General features: G+C 44.5%; 1 protein-coding gene across 4 annotated transcripts; it reads left to right on the top strand.

Annotated features, from left to right (window-relative positions):
• Positions 1-6,268: 6,268 nt before the first annotated feature.
• wu:fa11c10 (protein FAM110B) lies at positions 6,269-23,086 on the top strand. Of its 4 annotated transcripts, XM_053850033.1 has the most exons (6): positions 6,269-6,360; positions 7,494-7,567; positions 7,840-7,960; positions 13,665-13,731; positions 20,475-20,745; positions 20,843-23,086. In XM_053850033.1, the coding sequence occupies exon 6, from the start codon at positions 20,853-20,855 to the stop codon at positions 22,233-22,235; it is 1,383 nt and encodes a 460-aa protein (XP_053706008.1). In that variant the 5' UTR covers positions 6,269-6,360; positions 7,494-7,567; positions 7,840-7,960; positions 13,665-13,731; positions 20,475-20,745; positions 20,843-20,852; the 3' UTR covers positions 22,236-23,086. The 4 variants fall into 4 exon arrangements, with proteins under 4 accessions (XP_053706008.1, XP_053706009.1, XP_053706010.1 ...); XM_053850034.1 differs by lacking the exon at positions 13,665-13,731; XM_053850035.1 differs by lacking the exons at positions 6,269-6,360; positions 7,494-7,567; positions 7,840-7,960 and having other exon boundaries at positions 9,228-13,731.
• Positions 23,087-25,224: the final 2,138 nt, after the last annotated feature.

Raw genomic sequence — 25,224 nt, 5'->3', positions numbered from 1 at the left:
AACAAACTTTGCTGCCTCTGTCAGAGCGCTTCTTGAATGGCTTCACTCTGTCACAGTTTGGTTGTTAAAACCGAACATGTTTAACTTTTTTCTGAGCCGATTAACAGGAAGAATTCCCTCTTAACTCACCCCAGACCTAAGGAGCCTCGCATCTGATAGTCTCATGAGGGTAATACCATGGTAATACCAACAGCCTGGTTATGCTTAATCTTCTCCGCTTTCAACTGCTGAACCGAGGGCTAACGTCTGTTGTTTCTTTTAACATTTGCTCACATGCTGCCCGGCTACATTTGTCCACTAACATCAGCTCTTGTCCCGTCTCTGCAGTCAGGAAGAGAAGCGACGGCAACTGTACAGTTCAGTCAGTTGGGAGTAAACTTTGCCGCAGGGCGCACAACTGTGTTTGTCGGGGAAACTGAAGCAGGTTTTTGTTGACACACTTCTTGATAAATGTTATCTACACTGAGCTAGACACATGTTCTTATGACTTCAGGCGACTCTGTCTCAATGCAAACACAGAATTTAACCCTGAAGGCAACTGACTGTCACAAGACTCTGTGAACTCCACATGAGCTCTACCACTGAGCTGTCGTGTTTAGAAGCTTTGTACTTTCATCTGCAGCATTATATCTATTTCAAAGCAGCACGCTGGTGTCAGCTTAAGCTATACATCCCCTTTATCTAGTAGCTAGAAGGAACCAGCGTCATGTAACAGCCAATAAAGCCCAGCACTGTATCCTCTTTGAGTTGAGTTTATTTATATTTATTATCACTCCTTGTGGTTTCTTTAATTCAAGAGAGAGAATTTTTTTAGGTTTAATTTTGTCTTTAGTGGCTCAGACTAGGTTTAAAACGACACGCAGAACCTGATGGCGATGGTTTTTCAGACTTCAAAGTGTCCCATATTTTCTGTATCACATCAATGGAACGCAGTGATCCATTCTCCTGAGTCGACCCTTCATCCAGTGGTGTCAAAGGTGTTCTACTATGATGCCGATCAAAGTCATCAATCTCCGTGTTGGTCTTCAGGCAAGATCACAAACACGCTGTCAGAACACTTATCATTTTATAACCCTGCCTACACAACTTTCAGCTGAAGCCCGTCTTGCTGTTTTTCTTTCATTATTCATTTTCGTATGATCCATAATTCATGTTTCATCCAAGTGGCTCTGTGTGCGCAGCTAGGGGGCGGGTTTACTCCGGCACCGCCACCGGAGCCACACACTGTCCCAGATTGTTGTTGTGTGCCAGGGTGTGTGCGGGGGAGAGAGAGCGTGGAGGAGCTGTGATACATTTTAAAACAAAATACCAGGAGGCTGGTGGAACCAGCTGAGACAGAGCGGGAGGGTTGAAAGCAGCGATTATATAAACTTGGAAAAAAACGAAATGGGTTGTCCCTGAAACACATCGTGACAAGAAAATGGAAAGAAGAAACTTTAAACTGAATAATCAGCCAACAACAACCTGGATGAGTTTGACAATATTCTATAAAGAAGAACGACTTTATGAAGAAACAAGGGTTTAATAAGAACATGACTTGAATAAAGGGGGATAATTTGAAGCTTCAATGTATGTAGGAACAAATCTCACTGTTAATGTTTGAGCTGAGCTCAACTTAACACAAACATTAGATTAGAAGTCAAGTCTAGAGTTGGATCCAAAGTCAACAATGGTGTCAGATTAAGACTCATTGTGAAACCGAGGTTGACTATGATGGACAAGAGGGCGGGGCTATCAGGTGCAGCCTGTTCCAGGAAGAAGAATCGGGTTGTTCTGCCCTATCTTCTGCAGGATAGTGAGCTTGGCGTGGCTCAGTCTCCTGGGCTCTGACCCTGCATCTGCTGGTGACACCCCAAACTTTTTATATCTGGGGTTAACTACATAAAAAGTGTGTGGGTGGGGGTCTGCAGGACTGGAGCTCCCAGAGGCAGCCAGACCAGCAAAGTGTGCCTCAGGACACTGTGGGTCTAAACCAACACAGGACTGCACACAAAAGATCCAGGCACATGCAGGTTGACCTCTGACCTGGCGTGTCTCGTCACACCCATCCAATCCTCTTCCACCTATCATCTACCTCCGGCCCGTGGCTTCCTCCCCGGGGATGGTCGCGCTCACTCGGAGCAGCTGGTCGTCTGTGGGGAAGTGGGAGGGAAACGGTGTAAGCCGGACCTTTTGATGATTTTGTTTCACCTTTGACTCAGTCATTGAAGTTTTAAAATGATCAATTATGGCTGCTAAACTTGGAAAATTGGACAAATGTGCTCATGTTGTTTATTGAATTGCAATTGACTCGTAAAATATTTTGCCCAAAAATAAAACTCAAAATGTTTGGATTAGAACTTATGATAATGTGTTGTTTGACTGCGTCCACTGGGGATTCTACGCGGTAAACCGTTGCAAATCGCCATCTGTCACGAAGCAGGGATCACCTGACCCATTGTTGTCAACCTTGACCTCACACTCAGCCCCCAGAGAATTTCACAATATCGCCTGCTACGAGAGCAGAAATGAAGACAGATCGCATCATCTGTGGAACATCGTGTCCATTTTTTTTCATCTTCACCCCCCCCCAACTTATGCTCTTAGATAGATAGATAGATAGATAGATAGATAGCTAGATAGAGACGGACGGACGGACGGACAGACAGACAGACAGACAGACAGACAGATAGATAGATAGATAGATAGATAGATAGAGACGGACGGACGGACGGACGGACAGACAGACAGACAGATAGATAGAGGCGCCTTTCATGGTCACATGTAAAAAATGTGTTGGCTGTTTTGAGAATGTTGTTATTAGGCAACCGCTGTTTTTATGTGTGTGTGTGTGTATATGTCAGATTTTCCATTTTCTCACATTCCAGCATGCAGCGGTAACACAGCTGCCATTATAAAACCACGGAGAACGTTGCGGTTGGCACCGCTGGAAGTCCAAGCGGCTGCTGAAGCGATTGCTGTGCTCACGTTCTCGAGCCGAGTTTGTCTCGTCCTGCTTTACTGCTGTTGCCACCTCGCTCTGTCACAGTCTCACAGCTTCGCAGTGATGACTCAGCGCTGTGTCAAGTCCAGTTGGAAATCAACAGACCAATGCTGCTATATTTAATCTCTTTGCTTTCATAAATAGTTCCGAGAAGGAAGTGTGTGGTCTTTATGTTTTGAGCTGTCAACTGTGACAGAGTACCTGCACTCACGCCAGGCTTTCCAACAACAGCCACCTCTCAATGACAGGAAACTGTTGTATGCACCGCACAACTAGAGTCATGTACATAATAAGAATCAATAAAGCAGTATGTGGCAGTTGGATCTAAACTGAACAGTTATTCTTTTATTCAGACTCACTGTCTGGAGAGTTTCTGAGAGGAAATCCAAGATGTCTGGCATTAGTAATGTCCTTTTCCCCTCGCTGTTCTGGGAAATTTCCCACTTCATCTGCCCTTTTGGCATCAACAAGATGTTTTGATAGTTTTAAAAAAGACTTTGTTATTACCAAGCAAAGACACACACCGTGGTTTTTGTCCAGTCTGTTGGTTTATTATTCTATTTGTTATGTAACTCTTATATACCATCTTTTATGTGATGGTTAAAGTGTCCTTCACACAATATTGAAATTGATCAAGCTATTTATGATGATTCATTTTATTTTATTTTTTAACTGCCATCGAAACACTCTGGAGTAGTGACCACGAACATCTGGAACACAGATCTGAGCAGTACTGCCATGTTTTGTGCTCCTCTCATTGCGTCACCCATATGAAACTAACCGGCTGTTAAACATCTGGGGGCAAAGAATATCATCCCTGTTAGTGGTGCCTCCACCAACACACAGGAGACGTACAGCAACAGAGTCTGTCCGTCATTCACTGAATTTCTGCACTGAAGTTTACATTTCTACTACAGTACAGTACAGTACATCCATTCAACAGAGTTCAGGGACCAGCTCAGGCTTTATCTCCCTCACAACATGAGCATTCATTTCCTCATTTTCTGCTTCTTATTCCCAGCTTTCCGAGCAGGCCACAGTCTAATCCTGCGCTATCAGGCAAAGGGCAACAGAGGATACATACTCAGCCGACTAATGGGACATGAGCAACAACCTCTCCCTCCATACTATTCACCCTGTGGTTTCACAAGCCCTGTAACTAAACAGCTGCTTGACAACAACTTGACAGACCTGTAGAAGTCCAGGTCAAACTCAGTAAGTCACTATAGAACCATCATGTTTTACCAAATCGATACGTAACAATACCAACTGGCTTGTTGACCGAGGTCGACTGAACCAGCGTGTGAGAGCCAAGTCCAGCTGAACTACACACTGTGCACCTTCCTGTAACGTCTTGAATTGTTTCCGCTCCTGTAAACTACGGAGGAGTCCAGGATCTCATGAGCTTCCTTTTCCATGACTGGACATCTTGTGGGCAACAAACTGAAGGATTAGGTGGAGCAGCTGACTGATTTCCAACAGGCTGTTGTGTAACAGAGGAAACACCAGTGAATTGTACTGTTACTGGAAAAATAAATATGGATGTGGCTTGACCTTAAAGCAGATTATGAGTGAAGTGATGACTCAAAATTACAGAGAAAGAGACATTTCATATGTTGCCCATAACCAGCTTTTTTTCTGACTTTTCTGGAATCAAACGTGTTGTTGGGATTTTTTTTGGGGGGGGGGGGGGACACTATACATGAAACTGTTTCAGAGTAGACTCTTGCCATTGTCATCAACTCCAAGTTCCACTTGCTTTAAAAGCTTCGAAAAAGTTAGACTTCACAGCACGATGGCATTTTAAATAGTGCCATGCCTGTTTGCTTTCCTTTTTACATAACTTACATGCCACAGTTACGTAAGTTCAATAAAGTATTCTGGCCAACGGATACAAATAACAAGCAGCAGACACACTTGGTTGTTACGATCAGCACCTGGCACAGATCTCTGGCATTTCTCTGTTCCTCATTGCATCACACAAATGAAAATGATTCCAGCTATTGAGTCAAGTCACAAGCTCCAGCCCCCCTAGCAAGCACGCTGAAGATAAACACTCCTCTTTCTTCAAGCTGAGGTCACCCTGGTTCAGTTCATTAATGCAGCTAGATGCCAAAACATGAGATCACCCTGCTTGCCTTGACTTAAAATGAGGCCCCTCCACTGGGCCCCTTCTTGAAGGACAGACGTTTGGGAGTCAAGCAAACGACTCAAAGCCTCAAATACAGTTTCATTGCCACGAGTGATGGTGAGTTTTCGGTCATTTTAATCAGTTTACCCCCGTGGTATTTAATCACGATCAAATGATATTTACAGATTTAGTCGTTGTTGGTGTATTTTCACTCACAGCTGCAGGGTGGCTTGGAATTAAAAGGTCACTACATAAACAAATGATGACAACATATCCTGGGAGATTATAAAGAACAGCTTTAAATACTAAAACTATTATTAGCTCTCAAAGATAAAGAGCTAACAAAATTAAGTGCAGCGATCTCAATGAGATTATAGAATCATTCTCCACTGAATATGGATTGGCACGGATCAGTTGAGTATTTCTTGCACTGAAAAATCCAGTTAGAGAGTGTCACCCTGTATATTATTGTTATTTGTATGATGGTTCTGCGAGATCTCTGGTCAGAACATTAAGGTCAGCGATTTTTTTGGTCCTTATTACGTTCAAAAATTGAGTATATATATTGAATGTGATGAAAGAAAAAGAAACAGCACAATGTTAAAAAAGGAACCCAAGCGTTAAAAACGCAGCAACACACAACATAAAAATAGGTGTCTCCTTATTATAAGTCTTCCAGAAGGCAAATATGTGACATATATTATCAAAACCTGATGATAAAATTGTTTTACGTACTGTTTTGAAAAAGTAAAAGCGAACAAGAAATATCACAATCATGAAAATGAATAGTGAAAAACACCGTTTTTAAATTCCAAGTTGCGCTCTCGCGAGATCAAGATGTTACCAAGGGAACGGGAACGCGGTTTTATCCAAACCCCGTTGACCAACGGAAAGGCTCAGGACGTACCAACATAGAGTTAACTTAAGGGGTGTCTTAAACTCCTTAAAAAACGAAAACAGCAAGCTGCAACTTCTCTCCGGTCACTGAGTACTTAATAACCGTTTTATATACATGTATGATTTATTTAATATCTTCTAATTGTTTGCTTAGGGCGGTGTTATCAAGTTCGTTTGTACCTGGACGTCGGAATGGATTTTTTTGGTACAAACCCCGCGAATGTTCAAACATCACAGTTTCCATTATTGTATTGTCAACTTTCACTCTCACAGGAGTTGCACCCCGTCTAAACCTCTTCAACGGCTTCAACAAAGGTGAAGTTATTCCTGGAAAAAGGCTTGGTTCAAGGTGAGCGGTTTTCCTCTGACATCCTTAAGTTGAACGGTGAACTATAATAAACGAGTTAGTGTGAATTATAAACGTAGTCGTCTCCCTATTCAAAATGAAATTCAACTGAAAATGCGATGTGCAGTAGTAACAAAAGTTGGTTCGTGTTGGGAATGTTTTTGTTTCTGCTAAAACGGCCGTATTTATTTTACTTAAAGCAATCATTGGAATTGGCCTGCAGTCGCATGCATAATTTCTTCCGTTTGTCAGTCAAGTATTTCAAATAAGTTGATGTCCATCCTGCAGCCAACACACATATACTGACAAAGGTTTCTGTATCTGCTGATGCCTGTCAAATGTAGCTGTGACCTTTACAACACACCAGGTCTTGAGACAGCATGTGTTTTGCTTGTTACACAAGAGGAAGTCCCGATGCACCAGACCTTGAAGTCTGGTTTGAAGGTTACTGAGGTTTGACCTGCTGCTGGTGTCCTCTGAAATGAAGCAGGAAGTGGATGCCTGTTGCTCTGACTTCCTGTATTGACTCCGTGAGAGGGGGCAGGTGACTCTGAATGATTATAAACGTGCTTAATGTTTATGCGGAGAGAACAAATGCTGTAATTTAGATGTTCTGAACTGAGAAAGTTAACAAACAAAAGTCAATGTGATTCCACCTGACATTTAAACTTGCAATGCCACAGGAAGTGATGAGTCATATTGAATGTGCTGCTGCCTTCGTTGATCAGAAGTGTGCATGACAATACTTATTTAAATAAGATATCTACTTCAGCATGAGCGCCTCTTCATGTGGAAGGAAGTGTGTTGTGTCTTGCAACATCGCTAAGTGATGATGGTTATCAGAGAAATGCAACATGCAAAACTAATGTGATCCTAGTGTGCATAGAACCAAACTGAGGGCCCGTCCACATTATTCCATGAGGAAATGCAATGTGGATACTTTCCACTACTTCTGGAACACTTATGTTAACAGACAATGTTTGTCTTCCAGTTCTGAAAAGTCTGCATTCGCCTCTTTTCTCAAGTTGTAAGCAGACATTTTGGTCGGAAGCAACAATAATTCATACATGTTAATGGCAAAAACACACCATGTCTGCAGCGGTAATAACCCTCTGTTCTGTTCTGTGGTGTTGCAGGAGGGCTTCAGTTTTTCTCATTTGCCTTTTAAGTCATTCCCCAAGAGGGATTCCCTCATTTGGAGTCATAAAAGGTAAGGAAGCGATTATCGGTTGGAGATATCTGTGAGTTAGTTCTTTCTCAAAATGGATTGCTGGATGAAATGAAATGGATTGTTCAGTGAAATTCCCACTCCTCTTAAATAACTTGACCACGAGAGAGAGAGAGACTTTCCATTCTTTCAATGCATCATCCTTTGTTATCGTGGCAGGCTTAAGTGCAGCTTTAGTGCTGAAGACAATTGATTTCTTCTGATGCTTTTCTACAAAGCTTTTTCCTGTGAGATAATTCTGACATGTCATACAGCCAAAGTGCCCACGCTGGGTCTACCACCCTCTGATTTGACTCCTGGATGAGGACATCTGCTGTCGAATAGATCTCCACGACCAAGGTCATCGAAGTTATCCACTGAAAGGGCACTTTCCAGGTGGGCTGAACCGCTGTCATATGTCCAAACACGTGAGGTCACCTTGTGCACTTGTTTCCAGTGTATATGCCCAGGTTTTCTGGAAAGTGAGGTTGGCTTTAACAGAGACTCTGTGTCTGAACTTCTTAATCCTCCTCAGTATTCTGTTCTTGGTGGTGGTAGTGGTAAAGCCACATTGTGAATTACGATGGTTTGGACGGAGAAAATGGGGGGAAAGGATTCTAATTTGGGACTGATGTTGATGTCACTCGTGGTAGTGTTGGGGTTGGTCCAAAAACCCCAACAGAGACAGAGGAGCTTTTCTTCTCAACATTAGCCAAGGTCGGTCCAAAACACACTGCGAGAGACACGTGACAAGTAAAAGAAGCCAAAGTGATCAGTGACAAAAAGATGGAGGTTTGAAGCCGATGATTTTGTTATGCTTTGCTTTAAATGAATCCCTGATAACACAAGGACGTGTTCTTCTTCAATGTGGTGACACAGTAGCAGCACAGGCTCTGCACCTCCAAACTGTCCCTTTTTGCCACAGCGTACCATGTGACAATGGCGATGACGTCGCCGGTTGTCATGTAATCTGTTTCACAGTCTGAGACCCACACTTGTGTGCAAACTCTCTGGGATTATGCAACTGTGACAAGTGCTTAGTGAATGAATTGAAATGTGGTGGTTTTAGCCTCACGAAACGGAGGGTTGCTTTTCAACGTCACTTTTATAACATCTAACTGCGAGCACTTCACGCAACAAAATACATGCTGAAGTGTTATGTATCTGACACGGTTTATGAATATTAAGGCCTAGAAATAAAAGGAAAAACTATGGAAGAAGATTTATTATAATAAATAAATGAATGTAGCACAAAAGCAGCTCAATGGGATTTGTGTTCCAACAGTTGTTGTCATCTATAGCAGGAGTGTACAAGGACTATGGCATCAAAGATAACAAACTGTGCAACAAAGGCCGTGGACGACACAAAGCATATGCACCTGTGATGAAAATAAACATTCAGAAATGTGAGTGGGAAGTTGCGCTAATTTGTGCTAAATAAGGCAACTGGACTAAATAAAACAGAGCCTCATACTGAGAGTGCAGGTGGATAATTCATCTTCAATATAAAAATATAATGAGAAGGGTATGCAATTCATAGGTAAGAGGTCGAGCTATTTGTTTTGATTCCAGCTGATGGGTGTTTCCATCCTACATCTGTGGTGTCCGTGCGATATGTTTTGAGGGTAAGTGTTCGTAATTTTAGGGATTATTCCGGTGTTAAAACACTTATCTGGTGTTAAGCAGCATGGATGTCGCCTAAATCCTCTCTGGCCCAAATATCCTAGACAGTACAAGTCATGTGGCCCGAATGTACCGCTGTCAGTGGTTCTTGCTTTCTTCCAGTTCAAGAGAGTCTCCCCCCCTGAGGAATGAGGTCAGTGTTACTCTTTGTCCTGACAAGTTGTCGCTTGCTTTGCTGAACTCCGAAGGTCAGTGCACAGAGCTGCTGAACATGGGACTTGGCGTGTGAAGTTGTGGCCACGAGACAGTGGGGACTTCTTCAACGTACTCCCTGACTCTGTTGTGCACGTGAAATCCAAGTCACAATTTATCATGCTTCTTTCAAGTCCGCATAGAGTGATCTAGAAATAATTACCTATGCTAAGAATTGTGTTTGTTCACTAAATAATAAATAAAAATCAAACATCCTTTAATATAATTTTTGGATCACAGAGCCGGTGATTTAAAAGAGGGCGGTTTCCTGGATTACTGTCGGGAGCCACAAATCTTTTCTATCACCCTCACGCGACAAGGTGTGTGTCACCCGTCGTAATGTAACTGCCACCACTGAGAACCAGACAGACGGAATGAGCAATCCTGGTTCCATCTTGAAACATTCATGCCGTCTTATATCTACACACCTCAACCTCATTTTTTGGAAACTGGATTTGCACTGAAGTCTGATTCACTTGTTTGTCCCTCCTGTATTTCGGGACTTCCCTGGTCTGTCGACAGCCTCGCCCTTCCAGGACAAACAGGTGCTGGCATTTCTTCACACCCACTCCTCCAATGCACGTGATGCTGCCTGTCTGAGCCCATGGCCCTTCTGAGGTCACTGTTTGGCAGCCTGCTTCATGCAGAACCATTATTTACCCTGCCCCCCTGTCCACAGAGGCCCACTGACCTACAAAGCGGAGAGCAGATTTTACCGGGTTTGTTGTCAATCGCTGTTAAAGCAGCCACACAAGGATCACGGATACAATGCTGTCATTATACTGAGTGTCTTCTGAGCTTCATGTGAGTTATGCTTGTTATACCCCATATATATATATACATAAATATATATAATTTAATTTTTTTTCTATCTTATAAAAACTATTTTTACTCCGTGTGAAACCCTTATATCCACAGAATGCTGAACCTTGTAAATGACGCAACACATGGCGCTTTTTGATGACATCACACTACCAAACATCGGTGGTCATTCTATCACATTTTTTTGTGTTATTATCGTATTATCTTGGCTCCTCTCAATTCTGGATGTAGATTGAATTAGAAAATTGTATCTATGTAATATCAACATCCAGAACCACCATGTGTTTATGTCCAAACATGGCGTTTTCTAAACAATGTGGACCAGATTTCCCTGAAACGGTCACATTGCCACACAAAGACATGGTTTGAGGTGGCTGAACTGAAATGTAAAATTGAAATAGTTTCTCGCTGTTGACTGCACAAGTATTGATGACAAGCTCAAATATATAAATATTTGACTTTTTTTCCCACTCCATCAATGTCAAGTAGACTCGAATGCCGCTAGTGAATAAGTTGTTTTTAAACCTGGGAAAACATCTGTAATGGTGCCTTGCCTTTTGTGCCTTTTGGATTTGATAGCGATGGTCAATGAACACATGACGGAAGCAGTTGTCAACAGACTTGGTGTTGATTTGTCCCCTGGGAAAACCTTGGGTATCAGACAAGGTATCACAGATGGGAAGTCCAAGCTCCTCTAACAGTGTTCTCTCTGAGCTGTTATGTCACTCGCCTGTTGAATATGATCACTGTCAGCCAGCCTTAAAGCCGGGCACGATGGCCCTGCGCCAAGCGTGTCTGTTCGTGTAGTTCAAGGTAAGACTCATTGGGGTATTAAGTTCACTTGAAGTGCAGGGTGAGAAGCCTTGCAGCTCCCTGATGGTTTCCCATGTGCTTTATTTGCATTGGGCTCAGAGCCCTCCAGTGTTTATCAGCCATATTTGCTTGTAAAAAGGGGTCAGTGGCTCTGAAGCAAGTCACGTGTTGCCCTGAGGATGTGTTAATGTTTAAACAAGGTAGTTTGTTTTGCTGCACGTTGAGATATCTGCAGCATTGTTTCCTAGTCACATGACCTGTTCTTATAAATGCGCCACTGACATGTTGCTCTCACGAGTGACGCACGCGTGTGACGGTCTAATGAAGGCTTGCTTGAGTTTTGCTCAAGGGCGTTCGGAAAGTTAATGTTCAAATCAATGACGCCTCTATTAGCAAGAGACCACTTGAGAGGCTCACTGGGCAATTCAGGGGTTCAGGTGCCGAATACATTCAAGGCCCTGCAGAATCTTCCCCAAGGTTTGCAACCAGATGAGATGCCAAGGTTCGGCCAGCCTGGGCATGAAAGTCTGTGATGCTGGTAGTAATGTGAGATGTTCCCCTGGTGTGTCTCCGTGTTCGTGGAATGCGTGTGCACAAACTGATGGAGCTTCTGATATCGGCATGAGAAAAATGAGCTGCGACTGCAGTAACTTTACACCAGCATGTACAAACATTTGAGCTGGAGGGCCCAGCCTGAGCCTGTGTGTTGGCTCTGTGTGGCCAAATGAGAGGTCTCCACACAGTGCTTCTAATCCACCTGCCTCCTCTGCGTCTCACAGAGAAGGCGTGTGTTCTCATGAAGGTCCATTACCACTGACACTGGGCTTGTTTGGACACTCACTGTACTGGGTGAGAGATTGAGTGGCTTAGTTGATGTGAGACTGAATAACAGGAAGAGTGATAAGATCATGTCAGGCAGATACATGTGAGAAGATGAGGAAAAAAGTGGCGCAGAAGACGATGAGTTGAAGAAGTGGATGACAGAGGGGTGGTGCTTGTAGGTGTTGACCTGGCTGTAATCTGTATTGTCCTGCTCACCACCTCTGGATTTATCCCATTTAAGAGTGACCGACCAGCGCACGTGTGTTTACCTTTCAGACTGTGGGTGTGTACGCATGAATGTGTGCTAAGGTCTATGTGCATGTGTTTTTACTGCCACTATCTCAGGAAGGTTGGTCTTGCGCACTCCACCCTGCTGACTCTTAAAATAAGCACTACTTTGTGCGTGTGTGTGTGTGTGTGTGAAATTAGGAATTGATGGCAGCTGAGTACATGAAAACTTCAAACTCAAACAAACCATTCATAAAGCCGACACACAAAAGAAATTGAACGCGCGCTAACATAAATAACTTTGTGTTTGTGTACACTTGAGTGTAGACATCTGCGCGGAGTATTCCTGGAGTTGTAGCGCTCTTGCTTAAGTACTACTTACCGTAATGACAGGATATCCCTGGCTGCACCTACTTCGTAATAATCATCTTTCTCTCGTCCGCCTGCTGCTTATCACACTTCCTTTCTGGACTTTCTCGTGTACCAGAAAAGTGCCCGCTTTCTGGGAAACACTGCTGCTACACTTTCGAATGTGTTGGAGCTTGGAAATCGTAATGACTAGCAGTAACTAGCAGGGTGTCCAGGGGACACCTTCCACTATAAATGGGACGCCACTGTTTCTGTGGTATTGTTGCTGAATGTGATTTTAAAATAAGAATTCACAGACTCCGGCCTTCGAAATTCTGCCGCATGATGTGGTTGAGCGCTTCTGACTTGGTCCTTAAAGATGGAAGAACATTGTTAGGGCCCTGAACAATGCTGAGGACTTCCTAGCTACTGCGTGGTTTCTCCTGAATAGTCAGCATCGCAGTGTGAAATGCAGTTTAGTACTTGGGTCGAGGCAATGAGCAGAGCTCTCCTCCCCTTAAGGAAGACTGTTAAGTCTTTGCTGCACCTTGTTCAGTTTCTTGCTGTTAAATGTACCCTAAAATACCAGTGCACCTCAAACTGCACATTAAATTATTAACAGGTTAAGGGAGTTGTAAGTGAGAAGTAAGCTGTTGGTGGTCAGGACCACGTATCGAGCCCCCGATTCAACATGTGAGCCGTGCTATCTCCCGCGATACGTGCTTCACAATGGCGCTTTTATCTTGGTTCGTGGGTCATGGCGTTAAGTGTACCTTGATACATTGGTTCAGATTCAGCCAATGAATGACCCATTCTTTGGTTGAGTGACAGGTCAGAGTGTGATGTGTACCTTGGTGCTTCTCTTAAGATGCGATCACAGTGGAGTATGGACATTTATTCAGTGGTCAGGAATCAATACATGCTGTGATAAGCTGGACTGATGGAGCTAATGTAACTTGGTACATTAGTAATGTATAGGCTATAGCAGAGTATATGGGGTATATTGAACATGTCTTTGATGCAAAGTTGCAACAGAATGATGTAACACTCTCTTCCAGACAGTCCTCCTAACATTAGATTAGATGACCATTTATAGATTTAAATGATACAGTCCATAACCCACCGGTGTGGACGGGTTGTGGGTGAGAGGAAAGCTGTTTCCTCTTCTAACTCTCTTCCTTCTTCTGGGCAGAGGAGGAGGAGTTAGTCTGAGCTGTGGGAGGAGAGCGCATATCATCCTGAGGAGCACAGACTGTCAGGTTAGTGTTGATGTAGATCACTGACAGACCATCTGCGCTTGAACAGACTCTGCTTGCTTTTTACAAAGCAACAACTTGGGAATTTTTCTCTGTTTTTTTTCCTTGACACCTTCACCTCCTCATACATCGTAAGTAAACACGTTCAGATTGACTGTTTCTGTGTGTGCGGTGGGAGCAGAGTGTGGCTTTCACAGCACTTGTGAGATGAGCAGCAAGTGTTCCCGTGAAAACTGATCTTCATCTGCTCACTTGAGTGTCGCGCTTAAATAAGAATAAGTGGCATTGTCTCTGTCAGTCACCCTGCTCCTGTGCTGTCTTGCCCCGGGGTTGGAATCCCTGATCTAAAAATACTGGTCTGGAATATAACATTTGCTCTGGCGCTATTTTCATCCACATCAACCTTCTGTGAGCAGCTTCACCAGAGGGCTTGCTCAGCTTATGGCGTTTGATTCTGAGGAACTGACACAGGAAAGTGTTAAAGAGAGGTCGTGCAAGCGGACCTTACAAAAGGTTAAGTGAGTCGGTGTGTGTAAATCATCCCTCACTTCCTGTGTTTCAGCCAGCAGGCTGACTTGCACTAGTGACCAGTGTTACCACTAGATGTTCTAGTGTTAGGATTTGGAAAATTTGTCACCACTTTGAACCTCTGTGTATGTGTTTGACACTCTTACTTAAACATTGTCCTCTCCACTAACTATGCAGCTGTGAGATAAAACAAGTTTTTATCAGCAGAAAATATTCTGCTGGTTCAGTGTTTTTCTTCCCTCCAGAGGCTTCGGAAAAAACCAAGACAGGCAAAGTCATCAGCAGCAGCTTATGATGGTTGTAGTTTTAGACGCTGAACTTGATGACTCATACAGCACCACGTGTTGAGGAGTGCTAACAAAACAGTGACATATTTTCTTTACAAATGATAAACCTAGAAGTCCAAGACATCTTTAATGGTCTTTTTCTGTTCATATCTGAGTTCCACATGTTTGGATTTGGTGCAGTTAGACCTGATCTTTTTATATTGACTCCCTTTAATATAGTACATATTGAAATCAAATATTCACGCTCTCTCCCTCCCACTTGCCGATGCCATTGAGCATGGGTGTGTGTTGGGTCCTGGGGCCGGAGAGACAGTGATGAACTGTGGGTTGGGGGGGATGGTCTGGCAGCAGCGTAAGACTAACTGAAAGCTTATGGTCCAGTGCTCCATTGGGCAGTCAAATGGGCTCTTGTTGCATAACTGTGCAGACTCTGCAGTCATGCATGGCAAAGTGGTATAAGTGTGTTTTTGTGAGTTAAATCCAGGGAATTAACCTGCCAGATCTGCTGCACTGATGTGCCCCTCTCCATCTCCATTAGCTGTCCTGAGAAGTCCCTAAATCAACCCGGCAGGGGAGTGGCTGATAACCCTCTGACCTCGGCTTTTTAAGCCTTTTATTGATGCGCCGAAGGTGTGGGTGTCTGCAAGCCTGATCTGCCGTGGCTTGTATTTTCGGGGTCACCAGGAGCTTTTAACCGGTGATATTGAAAGTTCCTATCCAACTTTTCTGACTCAAGTTTATGTTTGAAATTTGGAAGTGTATTTAAGAATTTCTTGAATTCAAATGACTTCCACGAGGTCAATGGATTTGTGCTGTCACAAACTATACAAGTCTGTAGTTGGCATCTTTTCTGAGTGCTGGTGACCTGCGTAGCCATCTGATCTGTATCATATTTTAAACACAAGAAACTTGCAGGAATTACGGCTCGCTCTTTAGTAAAGCTGACAAGATTAAAATTCAAATGTTGCTCATTAATAACTGCTGAAACAGAGAATTAAATAAACAAATCCCACGACATATGCGTCACTCTTGCCTTAGCTTCATCCTGTTTTTCAGATAAAAAACAAACACATCAGTGATTCACTGTGATGATTCACAGCTGTGTGGATGAGACGTTCATCAAAGGTCTGACATTTACAATCCTGAGAAATTTTCAGCTTTTCAACTCTATGTCGAGCAGGACTTTGTTGTGTAGGGCTCATTTTAGGCGTTCGGTAGGTGGCGCTCTTTGTTTAAAAATGGCGTGAGGGTTTATTGAAATGGTTGACCAAATCTAAAGATTTTAGAGTGCCACCTAGTGGGCTCTGAAAATGAGAGCACTGTTTCATGAAGCCTCATCACTTGCACCTTGAAGTGAGGCCAACTTACCGGATCAGTTTATTGGCAGCCACTTGCCTTATTATTTCTGACTGACATGCCTCTATAGCTTTGAATGGAGAGTTCAAAGATACATATGAACGGGTGGTTTATGGGCCAATGTCTGGTTTTAGCTGACCACTTGAAAAGGTCCCTCCAATATGTGGTCATTTCCGATAGCATTCCCCTTGTGTTGAGTCAGAGGGCATTGTAAGACGTGGCTGACACACTGGAGACACACACTCCCGGCCAAGCGTGTTTCCTAGCTTTTATGTTTCCAAACGTGTCCGGCTGTGAAGTGCATCACTGCTTCCTCCTCGTTCATGCTGTGGGCAGTGAAGCCAAGAAATCGCTTCTGACCAACTGACCACAAACCTCCTCTTTATTCACTCATCTTTCAGCGTCCAGTCATTTGCAAATGGAACTCGTAAAGCTTCTATTTTTATTTCTTATCTGTTTCCAATTCCCAATTGGAAATAGATTGTCTATCTTATTGATAAACATTTGAAACCCTTTTCCCGTAACTCCCATGTGTTTAGCTTTCTGTTGGTCATCCTGCTGTTTACAAAACACTCTGGGGTCAGTGTCCGCTGAAGACCCAAGGCCACCGTGCTACAAGAGTCCAACTGGCGTCACAGACCCACACACAGACATGGATGTCACTGTTGCCCAATGTTTACACCCTCTTTGCATTTTCCTGTTTCTAGTCCGGTCCCAGGAGATTTTCTAGGAAACCTTGGCGGTGATTTCCTTCTGCCAGCGTCTAGTCACTTGAAATGAAGTGCCAGAAACACGTGAGAGTCGAGCCGCTCACAGTCATGTCTTCCCTATAATCAGTCCCCGGGCCAGTAGCTGACCAGAGTCAGCTGTGGTTTTGGGCTGTGCATCCATTCCTCTCAGCTCGAGGTCACCTCGGGTGACCCCTCTTCTAGACTGACTCATAATCCATTTCCCAGCCACACAGCAGCGGCAATACTGTAAAGTCTGCCTTCAACAACATGAAAGTTAAAATGTTTTTTTGGACAAAGTGGCCACATCTTTCCACCGTGTGGATACAAATATCCTTCCATAGTCTGCTGCTCGTAGTTTTTGGAGACATCAGTTGTTTGTCTTGAGGCGGAACAGAACATGGTTGGAAAGTTGGATGGCTGATGATTTCTAGTACAATGTCTTGTACTGTAAATTGTAAGACATTTTAGTAAAGAACTAGGCAAGTGTGGTGACAACTTCAACAGTGGTTGTCTGCCTCTCTTACATAAATTCAATGAAATGTAAAAATAAATACTGTTAGATTATGCTTTTCTCCACTTAAACCAATTTCTTCAGGATTGATAACTTTCATTTTTTACCTTTTTTTTAACAACTTATGTGGATTTTTTTGATGGAAAACCAGTCGCTGCTAAATCAAACTCGAGGGTATTTGGTGTAAATATTGAAACTTTGGAGTTGAATACCTGTGATTTACAACTGCACTGTAAACTTGCAGAAGTGCCACTTAATGGCGTTCTTTTGGAGTCATACATACATACAAGTGTTTTTGTTTTGTTTATGTAGCTTCTGCTGAGCTTATCCAGCTCACACTCAACAGCTAAGTATTGTTTTGATCGCAAGTTTCCAGTGTGTGGACTCCCTGACTGCTTCTTTTCATATGAATGACGGGGCTTATGTTGGCCAGCTGCACCTTTTGCACACACCGTCGTCTCATGAGCAAACATGGCGCTGGAACAACCCAAAACTGAATGACAATAGCTGCTGCCTTCAAGCGCAGTCACTATATTGGACGACCGTATTAGCATCTTCATGGTTTCTCTCAAACCTCGATGGCCCCTCATGTTTACAGTCCTCTTGTCTTAGTGTTTGGGGTTTCAATGACTATTATTTACCAACTAAATCCTCCGTTTGAGTGGATGTTATGCTGATGTGAGCAAAGTGCAGCCCAGGGACCACATTTTCATGAAATCAGATCAAAGCAAAATATAGTTCCGCTTTTATTTGAATTCCAAAAATAAATCTATAGCTAGGCTAGGAATACCTATTATATTTTTAAATTATTTCATTCACCATTTTTGCCCTCCAAATAAAAAAATAAACACAAAATACACCCAAAAATACCTTCTAAATATTGCTTTTATGTGTTATATTGAGAATCTTTGTGCAGTTTCTCCTTCTTTTAAGTTAAATTCAAAACGTTTTCTTCTGACCCCAACAACAGTCACAATGTAATGTGGCCCCTTAGGAAATCATTGCCTACACCAGATATAATGGGTTACAGTTTCAAGTTAAATACTCACCAGGAAAAGGGATAAAAACTGCAATAGGAGTATGGATTTGTTGACTGAGATGCTGAACTCCTCTATGGCTTTTTGAGTTGGTTTAATCTCATCTACGTAAGCAGAGTACTGTAACCTGGTTCTTTTGTTTCAGATGTAGCTGAAAACAAATCCAGCTTCTCTCATGGTCTTGACAACTTTTAATTAAAGTTCGAGTCCTTGGAAGCACTTGTTCGTCATCCTTTTTGGGAACAATCTAATTTTGACGGAGAGCATGTGGTCGCTCTCAGAAGAGGTGAAGTAGAGCGTGAACCTGAGGTTTCTCCTGACCTCATGACATGTTGTTTGACGTCCGGCCTTTTGTTGGGACATGTGTTGGCGCGTTTGTGTTATGCTAAACACCATAATATGAATATCAGATATTTCAAACATGGCCTTTGAGGCTTTAATACAAATGGAATCTTTATGGAAACAAAGCGACACCATTTCCCATTTCTTATATGCAACAATCCTTCATGTCTAGTGTAGATGTGTTGAAGCGCCACTGAAGGCTCTTTGTGGTGTAGTCAGTGTCTGCTCTTCTTGTTTATCCTGTTGTAAGGAAAGTCAGTGTTGCATCAAGGTACCACGGACCTGTACAATACCTAACCAAAATAGCAGCATAATCTCTGGATTTGCTCCGTGGTCCCCTCCCAGCATGATGTACTTGGATACCATCCAAATTAAGGAAACCAAGTTAAAACCCTGAGATGCTGAAGCTCTTAACAAGCTCCAAACCTGCCCACAGTCTCAGTAAGGTACATGCTCTCATTTTCCCCTCAGTTATGTAAATGTGCTCAACTTCATTTGAACCTCTCTGGTGGAAAACCGCAGCAGTTTGTCACTTGTTGTGAAACAGCATCCATCCAGACCTGTATACCTGAAATGAGGTGCAGTCATTTCTACGACGTGTATGCATGAAGAAGGTCACGTGGTGAACTAGTGACATCTATAAAAGAGAGACTCATTAAAAATGTGTGTAGATCTGGTGGGAGTCAGGAGGGGGTGTGATGTAACCCTGGAGTGCACCGTGCAAACCGGGAGGAGGGGAGAAGCCACGTGTGGGGGAGGGAGATAGTATTTTTTTTCCTAGCTGAAGTAACAGAAACACTGTTTCTTTGTGATTTCTGGTAGATATAGCAGGTTAAAGCCACTTTATTGGGGTTTATTTAAGCTCTCATAATGTCTAGTGTTGTACATGGCCTCCATCTTGATGAAGTGGTGAGATGTCTGGTTGCATTCAGTGGTTATTAATGTTTTTATCACTTTGCAAAGGTAACATAGCAAATCCAAAAATAGCTAATGTAGTAAAATGATGGTAATACTTCATTAATGTCTGTGTGTTGTGTTAAAAATGTTGATAATTTGCAGTATTTATTGGGCCATAATAGGATGCTAAATCTGCCAGTTATTTTTGCTGCTACTCTTGTCATGAATTATGAGCTGAGCCAAAAGGCAAAAGGTTTATCTCTTTTGAAATCAGGCAGCTGCCGTCATGAGTGAGGAAGATGGGCTTCTGTGCTTTCTGAAGTTTACTCATTTAGCCTATTTACTATATTAAAGACATGATCTTGAAGTGTTTGTGTGACACACGGCCTCCTTCCGAGAGCGCTAAAGTGACCTTGAAAATAGCCTCTGCAACATACATGAAAGCAAATAAATTGAATTTAAGTCTGCAAAAGCTTGTCATGTGGACACCGCCTGTAGGTGAGACGCGCCGATGAAAGATCTGCTATTGTGGGTCTTTCTGCCGCTGTCATGAGGACAAAGGGGTGAACCAGAGAGACAGTTGTGCAGCCTGTCAGTTTGTTTTCTTCACTGCGTGTCGGTGGACCCCCGCCGGGCCTGATGCAAGTCAATGTACAGAATTGCAGCTGTTTTGCCCACACGCCCCCCACTTTCTCCCTTTCAAAGAATTTTCATTTGAATGAAAAGCCTGCCGGAGTGTATTGTTGTTTGCTGAAAGGGGGGATGGGTCCAATTGGTCAGAATCCCGTTTGAGTTCACCCAATCGGAGCAGAGCTCCAGCTCCTGACCCCGCCCCGGGTTGCCCTACTGAGGCTCCCGGACTGACGTGTGATTAGCCGGCTGGGAGGAGCCAGACTTGGTATTAAAGCTGGTCCCGTCTGCTCCACTTCAGTGTAGAAGTGTCCCGTCTGTCTGCTGGATTGTCTGCGTGTGTGTGTGGATGCTTTTGTCAATGAGAGACGCACACAAGAAGAGGACCTTTATCTCACATGGATGTCTTTTCTTCAACTTTACCCAGGACTGAGGGACCGTTCTCCTGAGTTTGGACCGCAGCTGTGAAGGTTCTTCTGACAGCTGCTTGAGCAGTGAATGCATCTGCATCTGCCGCCTAACCCCCATCTGGATCACTGCCGACCTAACTGAGGTGGCTTGGTCAGTTTGGTTGTGGAATTTGACCCCAGCTGACCCCCTCCCCGAAGAACCCTTTCACTGAACCGGACTGTGGATCATAAGGATAAAGGAAGCAGAGGAGCAGCACAGAAGGAGGGAGAGCAGCGGCAGCACGAGTGGTAAGCAAGTTAAAGAGTTAGCGGAGAGAAGCCGGAGGGGGGGGGGAGACCTACGGCTGTCTGTGACTCATTACTGATGCATGGCTCTCTCCACTAGCTCCTCCAGGATGCCAGTGGAGACCCTGCGGCCCTCGGATGGCCGCCTCGCTGGGGTCGCCTTCACCTCGGCCATGCCCTTTCGGATACTCAACAAGGGCCCAGACTACTTCCGGCGGCAGGCTGAGCCTGGAACCCGCAAACTCAGCGCTGTGGAGCGCCTGGAGGCCGACAAGGCCAAGTACGTGAAGAGCCAGCAGGTGGCCCTCACTCGCCAGGCGCCGGTCAAACCGCCAATCATCCGTAAACCCCTCGTCCCTCCAGGGATGATGCTCCAGTGCCAAATAAGTAGCCCACCTGCCCGAAAAGTACCACGCTGCCCAGCCGACACAGAGAACCGAGGGAGGAGGGACGGCCCGGCACTCAGACGGGGCCCCGCTCTGAACTTGGATATCCTTAACAATCTTATCAATGACGTGTGTGACGGCCCACTTCCCAGCTCCCAGTCGTCCTCGTCCACCTCGCCCTCCTCCTCCTCCCCATCATCAGGAGCAAAGAGCATCGGCAGCAGTCTGTCAGCAGAGCTGGAGCGCAGTCCGCGACTCCTCAGCCACAAGCCCATCAACCAGGGCACCACTTCTTCCTCCACTTCTTCCTGCACATCCTCAACGCTCAACAACAAATTGCGGAGCCCCCCAGCGGAACCCAACCGCCGGCCTCCCCCTATCCCTGCTCGAGTGCCCTTCATCGGAGCTCCAGCACCGTACACCTCCCCAAACTCGGTTACAGTTCGCAGGGTGGACGTCCGGCCTCACGCAGAGATCAGGCGGACGCCACTCCGGGCCCGTCAAACTGCCCAGGGTCAGGTCCCTCACCCTCAGGTCCCACCGCCACCTCCACCTTCTCATCCGCCCCAAACCCCTCCTCACCCTCAGAGCAGCACCCAAACCTCACCTCCTTCGTACAAACCGCCGAGCCCCCTATTGGCTAAATCTGGAATGATCCCTCCATCTTCCCCTGCTTTCACTCGCCTGTCAAATGCCAGCTCCAAAGGTTCTGGACGTAAACACCCTGCCTTGCATCGCTCCAAATCTGACCTCAGCGACCGGTACTCCCGGGCCACGGCAGACATGGAGCGCTTCTTCAACTACTGCGGCCTGGACCCTGACGAAGTGGAGGGGATGGGCGGCGTGGAGCGTTTCACCCGCGCAAACTCGGACATCGTGTCCATCTCCAAACTCCGCAGCGTCAGCACACCCAGCTCCGAGTGCGCGGACGACGCCGAACAGGCGCGGGAGAACGGCGGGGACGAGGAAGACGAGGACGGACCTGCCGGGGGCAACGAACGGGTCCCGTACGGCATCTCTGTGATCGAGCGGAACGCCCGGGTCATCAAGTGGCTGTACGGCATCCGCCAGGCGCGAGACGTCGGCAGCGGCGTCTCAAACGTGTAGGACACTAGAATGCAAGTCTGAAGCTGGCGGCCTTACCTGACCTTTACGGATCAGCACCTGCTTTGGTTCCGTTTCCTGTGAAGACTTTTTATAAATCTGGGCTGCAAGTCAGGTCTGCTGCTGGAGTTTTGTCTCCAACAGTGTTGTATACGAAGCAATAATTGACTGGATGGAACGGTACTGTGTGTATGTGTGTGTGGGTGAGTGAAGGAAAGCCACACTTGATACTGTGAAATATCACATTACAGTCTTCCATTATCACATTTTTTAAGAAGCTTCATGGCTCCTCGACTGTTATGAGTTGTTTTCTATCAGCATGCCAGTATATATCCACTTTGACAAAGCACATCCACATCAAGTCACATGCGGGTCAGTTTGAGTCATGTTTCTCTGTGGCCAAGTTGTGTATCGCGCACTCCCTGGTTCTGCTGGTGCAGCCAGAGAAGTCTGTTTACGTCATATGTCAGTGCGTCATGTGATCTCAGAAGAGCTGCGTGTGAGGTCATTAAACCGTGAGAGAGAGAGAGCGACAGGATCATGTGATCTCAGGAAGAACTTGGCAGAAGAATTGACCGATATTTATTTGGATAATTTAAGGTATTTTTGTAAAGACATTGTACATAGTTTTTTTTGTTAAAGTGCAATCTATTTCCGTCACGTTGAGATGAAACATGCAGGAGATGTCGCTCGCGTTTCTCCAGCTGTCACAGGTCGATGATGTCACTTTGAGAGGAGAGCGGCGACGCTGAAGAATAAAAAACGTACTGTGCAAGCCCAAAGACTTTCAAGTATGATGTACAAAAACGCTTTACCATGGTGTCTTTGAAACAAATAAAATGGTTCAAGTTTCACTGCGCTCCTCTGGATTCTTTTGACCTTCCATCACGCGCCAGATCAGAGGAACTCGCAGCAGAACTGACATCAAAATCAAAGAGTGGCACCAGCTGCCTCTGCTCAGGTGGACCTTCTCCAGCTGTCATGCTCCAGAACTGAGTGTCACACCGACAGGGCTGAAAGGAAGGGGCCAAAGGAAAAAACATCCAGGACAAATCTGCATACAGAAATAGATTTTGGCTCAGAGTGGATTTCGATTCCTCTCTCATGACAACAGGGATGTGAAACCAGCTGCCGGAGCTCTTGTTTTCATCGGTTATGTAACCGGCAGTGAGAGCGCCGCGGTCCTGAGAGGATTCTGAGGAGGGCATGAAGACGCCTCTGTCCACCTGTAGAAGGGGGGAGGGAGCGCTGTCCTCACACACTCCACAGAGGATGTCCATATGCTCATATTTGTTGAGGTAATCCGAGCTCTGGCTTCCTGTCAAACACACGTTCTGCTCCCTCTGATCCATCTGCGTCATCACATCGCCGTGGTCCGTTCAATACTGCCGTTTCTTCCAAAAGTTAATGATGCATTTATTACACCAAATAAAACTGTGGTGGCAGCAACCTCAGAAGTTGGAAACAAACCTGACGGGATCCTGGTCAAAGAGGAAGCAGGTGATACGGAGAATGATGTATCAGGACTCAGTTAGCAGCGTTTACCTTGTCAAGGTAGTTTGTCCATTGAAATAACTATAAAGCGAGTGTTGCGAATGTGTCAGTTATTTCCTGGAAAACTGGAGTTGTAAACAGTTTTCTTTTTCCATTTGCTTGTGTGAGTGCATGTGTGTGAGAGAGTGTGTTGATATTACTTGATCCTGTAGCAACACAAATGTATATGAGCGTTATAAGCTGATTATGCAGCTGAGGCAGATGGGATCTGTTCTTTTTTCACCATATTTATGCTTGTGTGTGTGTGTGTGTTTCAGCCTTGAGACTGTACACTGCAACTCGTGGGAAAACAAACCCGGGTCGTCGGTGTTGGCCTCAGCCGTTGTAGACTCCATTATCATCGTGTCTCCCTCTCTCTTCCTCCTCCTCCGCAGTAAAACCGTCCGTCTGCTTTCATATCAAACTGCTGTTCCCAAGTTGTTCGATCTCAACTGCAAAGATGTCTGTTGTACTGGCCTGCACAGAGAGGAGGATGAAGCCACGCTCATCTTTGGGATTAGACTTCTTTCACCATTACACTGGAATATAATTTGTTTGTGCGCAATCCATATTTATCCGTCTTGTTTAGTGTAATCCAAAAACAGTGCAACTGCATTGTTCTAAAACTCTTGTCGACATTCCTGCCTTCTGTTGTTTTCATGGTAGGTTTGAAATAACTTTTCACAGCTTCAGCTGAGTTCAGTCAGTATAGTTTTGCCCGCAGTCCAAACTAAATAAATAAAGTTTGGAGTGTGCTTAGTTTTAAAACTGGTAAAAATGAATCAATTATCTTTCTTTCTGTATTTATTATTATTATTTTATTACTTTATTTCATAGATCTGCCTATGATAAGGGTGCACGTACAGCACACAGCAAGTACGGCAAGTGTGCTTGTCATGGCCAAACAATTTCTTTTTACAAAAAAAGAAACGCTGTTCATGTTTTTCAGAGTAATAAATTACTATATTGTGTTTTTAAAATGTTTTTCATGTCGTTTTTTTTTAACCAACTACGACTGTGTTCTATGGAATATGAGGAGTGTTTTAAAACTCTTGGACCGATGTCAGGACTCACCACAGTCGACACACGTTCTGTGCTAATGGCCCGGATAAAAAAAACTTCCTTGTTAATGATAAAGTGGGAGAGGATTCCATGGAAACCAGTAGGTGACTTTGTAGCCAAAACATTGTGGGCCAGATAGCGCCGTTGTTAGTCAGAAACAAGAGCAGAGCACTTGTGCAACCTTGGGCTGGATCACTGAAGAGCACGATTCTGCAGATATTATGTCTGATATCCATATAAAGTAATCCAAAGTTTGTCTCTTCAGCTTGATAGTCAAGGTTTACGTGAAAGAAACAGAAGGTTTTCTGTATTTGCTGCCATGTTCTTATCTGTCCATGTGCCTGTCTGCACACGCACGTGTATTGATCTGTAGTGGAGTCGACCTCAGTGGCATGTT

Source organism: Synchiropus splendidus, chromosome 18, assembly GCF_027744825.2.
Source record: "Synchiropus splendidus isolate RoL2022-P1 chromosome 18, RoL_Sspl_1.0, whole genome shotgun sequence".
NCBI classification, from domain to species: domain Eukaryota; kingdom Metazoa; phylum Chordata; class Actinopteri; order Syngnathiformes; family Callionymidae; genus Synchiropus; species Synchiropus splendidus.
The sequence above is the reverse complement of the archived record's forward strand: the minus strand, read 5'-3'. Positions and strand labels throughout refer to the sequence as shown.